The following is a 9,558-nucleotide window of genomic DNA, read 5'->3' on the forward strand; positions in this document are numbered from 1 at the left end:
TTTAAGATATTTGCAATTGACCCGTCGGTCATAAGCAGATTTTATAACAATTTATTTACTTAAATAGTATTACAATGTTCAATTTTAAAATACATACATACATATATGATTAATATTTACCCTTTCCATTTTATTTTTATATTATAGATTGACAGTATTTTCAGCTGTTTTGTTATTTATTTATTTTCAGATAACTAAGGAGAATTGAAAATGGATTCTTCTCAAAGCCCAGTTGGCGCCTACTGTTATCAGGACATCCCGTCCCGAGAAAGTAGATGTTGGTTGTGCGGCATCTATTTTGAAAGCACAGCTTCGCTATTTTGCCATATGTATGAAAGGCACAACGATGATCTGTGGTTTAAAAAAATGCCTCAAGGCATAATTTGCGTATCCGTTGGTCTATTTGACAGATATTACTTGTGTCCAATATGCATAGCAATAAGCAAACCTAAACATCTAATGCTGAGGCATTTCAGGTCTCATGGCTCCGAATATTTAGATTTTATAATAAAGCAGCGTGCCAATCGGTCCTAATATGATTTGATGATTTGAAAATTCGTTTTTTGTTGGTGTTTCAATCACGAAAGTTATTTTTTTCATTTACATATGTATGTTTGCATATAATGTAATATTGTATGTACATACCTAGACGTACTCTTTGTAATATTATTGTGTTATAAAGTAAAGCCTAGTTGTAATTGTTGAACCAGTCAATGTTAAAATAACTGGTGTGTATTTTGAATACCTGACCGAGATATGGTCTGCGAGTTGCTGGTTGCTGGTTACCATTAGCACAAATATATTTTGTTCTCAAATAAAAAGAGTGTTTTTATTTATTTCATCATATTTTAATAAACGTTTTGTTATCAATATGATCACGAGTTTCCAATCAATCAATGAAAATAATGGTCATTTTTTTAAGTTAAGTAAGTATCTGGTGAACCCGAGCTACCTTTTTATTTCAAAAACAATTCAGTTAACCAGTTTTTTGCACAGCTTCAAACATAACACCTAATAATTTTCCCTCAACAAAAATAAGACGTAACATCCGAGTCCAATTACAGATTTTTACAAAGATAATTAAACGAAAAAGATAAACAAATGAAAACGAAAAGAATAAAAGCTATAACATGACAAAATAGCACATTGCATAACTTAACTAAAGTGTTAAAATATTGGAAAAAGGTTATTTTTATTTTTTTATTTATTTTTATTTTACATACATATTTTCACATACATATATATAAATATACCAGGAAGGCTTACGAGGGCTGTACACCCGAAACCTTAATTTTGTTACCGTTCCTTTCTTCGATATATATATTGGGTGTATGTATATATTGAGTGAATACGACAATATATATGAATATATATATATTGAGTGAATGCGACAGTTCCGCTTCGATCAGATAAAACGTGTTTTAAATTGAAAAAATCGAGGGTTCGTATTCTACTATTTTCTCCTCCAAAACTGGACCAATTTTCAAAAAAATTTCATCATCGGTATGAGAAAGATATTTTCTGTGCATCTATCGACGTATTTCTTTAAAAACCGACCGTTAAATAACCACGCTAGACTCTTTTCGTGGGTGTAAAAAAGAGGCGATTTTATAGATGTTTGGCGGCTCCTAGCTCCTATAAAAAATAATTAATTAAAAAAATAAAACGATAGATGCACCCCATTATATATTTTTTAATATGGTGGATATCCATAGCATATTAAAAAATAATTTCTCTAGTGCCATAATTGAGGTAGGGAGAAGTAAAGTACGTTTGTATGGACAAGGCGCTGCTGTCCAGCCCTCTTAACAGGTAAACCCCAAATGCGCCTTCCTGGTCCACATAATTATTACATAGATACATGTAAATCTAAATATCTGACAGCCATGGTCAGTATACATATATTACAAACATCGTATTAATACGATAAATAACGATGAATAACTTTCATGTAACAATACGAATTTTTTTTAATATTCGATAAACAACCACAGAGACATCTATGGTGAGCAATATGGTGAAACCTAAGATATAACAATAACTAAAGGTTCGCAACAGAAAATTGGGAAGGAAACGCAAATTTTACAGGAATCAGAAATTCGAAAACGTATCAATTTTGTTTATTTATTTGTCATGGCAAGTCGGCATGTACAGGTTGGTAGCACTGCTCGGTGATCTGTCAATTGATTGTTTTGGTTTGGGCGCGTCGTGTCATCGTCTCGACGCTCAAAATGAGTATCGCTTCCAACAGGCGAGTCGTTTTCCTTTCAATCGATCAATTTTAATGACTTTATCTGTTCATCGAATGCTATTTCCAAATAAATAACACGCCAGTAGACATTCTGACAGCCACCTTTGCGATATTCGAGAACAGTCAAAAAACTTTACAAGCGACGAACCAATCGACAAATCCATCCGATCCTCTATTTCTTATCAAACTTTTAATTTACATATTATTAATACTTCTATAGGGGGGTTGAAGGTTTTGGACCGTTTCCCGGCCTATGGGAATTCAGTTGAATTTTGAAGAGGATCTTTATTACTCGATTGATACAGGTGTATTTGTGTGTACAGCGAAGTAGGTAGAGGATTCACTGGAACGAGCTAGGTCGAGTTCCTGAAGCTCACTGGCATCTGGTGAGCTGGGCTGGTGAGATCACGTTCTGGAAGATTCCGACGGGGTCGAGGTCTTCCTTTGTGTTCGATGTTTGATGCGTAGTTGGGATTTCCCGTGTACTCCGTGATTGCGTATCTGGAGCGAGTCGAATCGTCTTCATGGGTAAGCTGGACGAAGTATTTCGACCACGACTAACTTCCGTGTACGAGAAGAGGACGCGATGATGTCATTTGTACAGATTAGGTTCGATGAGGGAAATAAGTCGTGCCATATCTCTACATTTCTTACACTGTAAACATTCCAGTATCCGGGCCAATGATGAAACGTGCACCTGCATTGTCATTGTTTCGTTTGGAAATTAGCACTATTTTCAGAGCAGTGGAGTCATTGAAAATAAGCTTGTACAACTTCGACACTGCCATGGCTGACAATAATTCTATCCTAGTGACATGAGATTACGATAAAGCCTACGCGCCCGTCATATATTTGTATATTTTCGGTCTCCGTGACGAGACAGAATGTTACACGACAGAAAACGCAAAGATCGAAAATCGAAAGATCTTAAGTCGAAACGGCACATACTCACTTAATTTGCCATAATCATCTATAGAAGACATCTATGGAGAAACCTAGAGATAATATTAACTCTAGGTTTCTTGCAACAGAAAATTGGATAATAATGCCAATTTCACAGGAATCGTTTCATATCAGAAAAATTGACAAATTCTGATATGAAACGACCGAACTCGTCAAACCAAGGTCTGGCCAGCAATCTTTCGATTTTCGATCTTTGCCTTCCGATATTTGCGTTTTCTGTCGTTTAACATTCTGTCTCGTCACGTAGACCCGTATATTTTACATACATATATACAAACTTATACCAGGAAGGCTTAACAGATAAACCCCAAATGCGCCTTCCTGGTTCACATATTGATTAATACATGTAAATCTGAACAATATCCGACATCTATGGTCAGATATTACAAACATCGTACGATAAATGACAATGAATAACTTATTCATGTAACAATACTCCATAATCATCCATAGAAGACATCTATTGAGAAACCTAGAGATAATATTAACTCTAGGTTTCTTGCAACAGAAAATTGGATAATAATGCCAATTTCACAGGAATCGTTTCAAATCAGAAAAATTGACAAATTCTGATATGAAACGACCAACCTCGTCAAACCAAGGTCTGGCTAGCAATGAGAGTCCAGCGGGAAGTGAACTCGTAACCATTAGACCACAACTGCTGGTTAGTAGGGTTGTCAGATTTCATGCAAGTTAAACCGGGAAACCCCCAAAAAAAAAATCAGATCTTTGACTTTTCTATAGATATATTTTCAATCGAAGTGATAATATTTAGAATATCTATAATTGATTTCCTTCATCTTCTATTTTTAATACAAGTAAATGAAAAGTGCAATGAAGAACCCAAAGATAGACTTCACTGAGAGGATTAGTGAATAAATCTAATAGGGTTTTTGGTGCTTTTTCTTCAGCTAAAAAAAAGCTTCAAAATAGTGCGTTCTATTGCCGGTAATAGTGATAGCCATCTAGATTTTGAATGTGAGAGTGGATTTTTATATTCAATATTAGCAAAATCACACTAATCTTTGTCTTTCTGTTCTGACAGTGTCCGCGTCTGCGTGTGATGAATCATTCCGAGTGTGAGAAAATTATCGATTCATTGTAGACAAATAGTTCATTGTTGAATATTGCTGCAGTTTTTACCAGATTGTCTGGTCCAGATATCGACTTTTTGTTTATAGCTTATGTTAATTCCGAGCTAAAAACTTCTGTCGGAATTTAAGTATTAGTAAAACGGGACATTTGGGCGTCCCAAGAGTTTTGTTCGGGACAGTAGTGCAATTATGCAATAAGTGATAGTGCAATTTTTACTATCGACTATGGATATTATTCTTGACAAACTATACGCACCTTGAATTCGAATTTATAAGGATTGTGAATATTGATTTACGGGATTATTCATAAACAAATCCTATTGGGACGTGAATTTGAATCGGAAGTATTCACGCATCCCATGAATATACGTTTAAATAGGTTAAAATATACGGATGGAAAATAAAGTGAACATCCTTACAATGAAATTAGCCCATTAAATGTTATATGAAACTTTGAGATTATAAAAAAAACTCATGTAAACGAAAAAATCGGTTAATATTTACATATATCAGTATAATATGGGCGTAATTCAGAAATCTGTCAACTCTATCACAAATGTGTAATTTTATACTGCAAACGACGAGTCGTTTGAAAGTGTTGTCGTGCAAAATTTTCGCATGAAATTGATCTTTCTGTATGCTTTGTTTCAGGATCAAGGAATTCGAGTCTATGCTACAAGCGGATCTAATAAAATTGGAACATTTGCAAAAACTATGCTTTAACGGTATACAATGCTTACGACTGTAAAAATGCAACGTTTCTCGATTGCTTGAGTGTTATTTAAAAAATAAACTTACCACAACTTAATCCAATCCTACGTCTATGTACTTATTAAAGCTTATTTACAATAAAATATTGAACAAGCCTTCTTTTGTATAATTTTTATAATTTTTATAATTTGCTCTTTTGTATAATAGTTCAAAATTTACAATTTTTTTTTGCCTATACATATTTGTTTGTGACAAAAACAGGATGAACTGTAAATAGTTTTCATGAAATAAAGAAATTGAAGCCGAGCTAGTCTTAAAATGTGTACATATTTTTTGCAATGTCAAATAATTCCACATAAATTTACCTACATATGTATATATGTTTGTATGTATATAATAAATAAAAATGGAAATGTAAAACAAAAATCCTGTTTTAAGCCAACAGTGTTACCATTAAAAGGAAAACAATAAACGTAAAAACATTATATGTACATACATAATATTAAACAAGTTATGCATTTAAATATTACTACTCATTTTAATTCAAGTTTCATTTTCATTATTAAACATTAAAACCACTCAGTAAATGCATCGGTGCAATTAGCATATAAAAATTGGAACGTTTCTTTGAAATGGATCCAATAATCGTCCACGAGCTCTATCGGGGCTGTATTCTAGCACCGACAAGTGATTACCTTCTGAAATAAATATGTATTAAATATTAATCACTTGCATACAAAAAAAACACACACACACACAATAATGGTTGTTACAAAATCAAAATCAACTCACCGACGCAAACAATTTTATCATTGTGGACAATAGCCTTATGCCCATACCGTGCTTCAGGAAGACTAGCAACATACGTCCAGGTTTGAGCCTCCGGGTCATACCGTTCTACCGAGTCGTGTGTACTATTGCTATTGCTTATAATATCATAATTACCACCAATTGCATAGATATAACCTCCCAATGCAACAGCCTACAAAGTGAAACAGACTGAATATAACGATATATACAATAATTTTTAGCGCAATATTCAAAATTCAATTTTGCTCAATGATGACAATACAATACATACTTAATATTGAATATATATTCAATATATACATATATATATATATATATATATATATATATATATATATATATATATATATATATATATTATATATATATATATATATATATATATATATATATATATATATATATATATATATATATATATATATATATATATATATATATATATATATTATATATTTTATTTTATTTTATTTTATTTTATTTTAAAAAATCAATACCACAGAGACTTGACAGGTTGCCCCAAAGCGTCAATGTGATTTTAATACAAATAATAAAAATTACAAAAAAAACATCATAAAAAAAATAATAAAAATCATAAATAAAAAAAACATAAGAAAATAATAAAAATCATAAATAAAAAAAAAACATCATAAAAAAATAATAAAAATCAAGTAAAAAATATGTACACAAAATAAAAACAAAGAAATAAGATTGAAAAATTTATATCGTGCTATTTAGGATGTGTTCCACCAACTCAACATAACTGGCATCGAATAGGTCCAAGTAATGTGCCAGTAAGTTAAGGAGTCGAACAGCTCTCGAGAGGGGGGAGTTCATGAGCACGTTTGATTTAGCCCTAATTGGCAAAAATATATCATGTTTTCTTAAAACTCTACGATTTTCCGGGGCCCAGAATTTTAGTTTCTCCAGGATAGTGGGATTGTGAATCTCTCCTCTAAGTAATTTTACGAAATGTTTCCCAAGAAATAAATCTCTTCTCTTTGCCAGGGAGTTGAAACCCAAAGATCCCAAGACAAAGGCACTAGGGAACAGATATGGATAAAATCCAAATGTCTTCAGATATAAAAATCTAAGGAATTTCCTTTCCTTATATATGTACATATATAATTAATAAAAAGCTTGTAAAAACATGATGCTTCAGATTTCGCGCAATGGGAAAATATGTCATCGTGTGGGTTCTTTGGTTAGTAACATTGAAATTTGTATTGGTGTCATTCAATATATAATATGTATGTACATGTACATGCATATGGACAGCTAGTATACACATTTTGTAAAATAAGAATTATAATCGGAAGACGCGCGTCTGCAGTGTAAAAGAAAAGAAAATAAAATTGAAAGGATAAAAAAGAAAGCGCGAGACGAGAAAGGAACATGCATTTCGCATTGGGCTGTCATACAGCGCGAATGTATGAAAGTGTTGTGAAACCGAACCAACAACCGATCCCAGCGAGTGCATTCGTCCCATCCCAGTGGCGAGGGGTGTTTTAGCGCGCGGAAGAGTTTTCCATAGAGAGTTTTCGCAAACAGACAGAGTCTGCGACGCGGTGAAGTGAACTGGTTAGTCTTTAAAGAGCAATTTTGTGTAGTCAGTCCATTCTGATTTCTTCTCATCCATATTTAAAATGATTTTTCCATTTTTATTCCTATGGAGTATGAAATGTTTTTATCTGAATATTCCCGTTGCTTCTTCAAGTTTTTCTTGATTATTTGATTCGTTTCAAGAAACTTTTTCCCAGATTGGGTCATTGCTGATTTCATACCTTCCCACTTTAAGTTTACAAAAATGTACTATTTTCTTCAATACATTTTTGTTTAAAATTTTTATTGAGATCTTTTGTAAATTGTTCGTGGATCGTTAGATTTTTAAGCAGACATCCAATCCAATCTCGGTTTAGGTTTTGATGCTCTTAAAATCTTTTTCAGTCTTATCTTCGATTTCCCACAAAGTACATATGTATGTAGATTATGATTGGATGCCACGTCTGCACCAGGGTAGGTTTTCACCGATTTTATACTATTTTTAAATCTACTGTCTATCAAAATAAAGTCAATTTGGTTTCGCACAATATTATCAGGACAGTCCACTGGGGATTTCCATGTGTATAATCTTCTTTAAGGTAGCTTAAAGAAAGTATTCAAGATAACATACTACTCTTCCTGGCAAAACTGAACAACTAGTCTGTCTCCTCTCTCATTTCTTTCTCCAAGTCCGAAGCGACCAGTTATAACCAATTGTTTGTTCGTCTCCAACTTTGGCGTTGAAATCTCCCATTATAATGTATTTTCGTATATGTCATCAATTCTTTGATTTGTTGATAAAATTCTTCAATCTCATTTACTTCTTTATCTAAAGTGGGGGCGGGGCATACACTTGTATTATGTTAACATGTATAGGTTTTCGTGCTAATTGTATCATCATGACTCGTTCAGATAACGGAATAAAGTTTCTCACACTTTTACTGATCACCAGGTCTTCCAGAATCACAGCAACACCATTCTTATGAGTGCCGTCAAGCGATCCCGAGTAGTAAGTCGTATATCCATTGCAATGCGTCGTTTTTCCTGCTCCGGGCCATCTAGCTTCGCTTATGCCGAGCATCTGTATTTGATATTTTTTCATTTCTACGAAACTTACCACGGATTCACTCATCACCACTCTTATCTCAGCGCTCCTTGTCCAGGACCACCATGTCGCCATGGCAGTTGACTACAAGAGTCGTTCCCCTATCTGCAACTTGGGGACCTGAGCGGTTGCATGGAGCTCTGCTCTGAGCTTTGTAATTACTCCGTGCGGACGGACGTGTGTTTCCATTTATGATATATTTACATATGTATATTGACAGTTTATTCACAATCATAATATTCATGAAATTAGTACCATACATTAACGTTAAGGTTGAGTACAAGTATCCAATATCAAATATTAAATTAACAACATTAAATATTAAACAATTCAACACTCAATATTAAATAATCAATTATGAAATAATTCAACATTAAATATTAAACCATTCAAAACACAATATTAAATTATTAAATATGAAATAATTCAACGTTAAATATTATCAATAAGAAACTTTAATAAATCAATCGATCGACGTTAATAATAAATTATTATCAAAATAAATGTGATCGAAATTATGTGGGTAATTATGTTAATATGAAAATATTATAAATTTAAATTCCATTTAAAAAATATATGAAATCAAGCATAGGTAATGATTCTGAATATGTACTAACTTACGAGGCGCCATAAGTCCTTTATGAGTAACAACCGATTTGGGGAAGAGATGGCTGTTGCATAATGCTACATATTTTATATGATCTTTACATATACATATGTATGTATGTACATATTGAGCATTCGAAGAAGCTTAATTCGAAGAAGCAAATAGAGAGAAAAATAAAAACGGCCCTGAGTTCTGGGCGCTCCTTAAATGGAGCAAGGGTGTGAAGAATCTCCCAGCTCGAAGCGGTCGAGAAAATGGGAACATGGAATGTTAGAACATTGAACGAAGCAGGGAATGAGCCTAAATGCACTTAGAGTCCAAATATAATCCTGGAAGTAAGTGCAAGCACTTAGTTAATCCGTTAACAGATATCCATTGGTCAACTAAGTGTAAGCACTTAGTTGATCCGTTAACAGATAACCCTTGATCGGTCACATAGTCTCTGGGATTCTATTCGCTTAATCCGCGGCGTACG

At 33.2% G+C, this 9,558-nt stretch overlaps 1 protein-coding gene across 1 annotated transcript in view; it reads left to right on the top strand.

Moving 5' to 3' along the window:
• The first annotated feature begins 2,146 nt into the window (after positions 1 to 2,146).
• Positions 2,147 to 9,558, top strand: part of LOC143922476 (TBC1 domain family member 13-like) — a 54,803-nt gene continuing 47,391 nt past the window's right edge. The window contains exons 1-2 of the mRNA XM_077445727.1: positions 2,147 to 2,251; positions 4,960 to 5,033. Coding sequence (XP_077301853.1) covers positions 2,232 to 2,251; positions 4,960 to 5,033 — 94 coding nt within the window. The 5' untranslated portion in view covers positions 2,147 to 2,231. The remainder of the gene's footprint in view (positions 2,252 to 4,959; positions 5,034 to 9,558) is intronic.

The sequence above is a fragment of the Arctopsyche grandis genome, chromosome 2, assembly GCF_051622035.1.
Source record: "Arctopsyche grandis isolate Sample6627 chromosome 2, ASM5162203v2, whole genome shotgun sequence".
In the NCBI taxonomy this organism is placed as follows: Eukaryota; Metazoa; Arthropoda; class Insecta; order Trichoptera; family Hydropsychidae; genus Arctopsyche; species Arctopsyche grandis.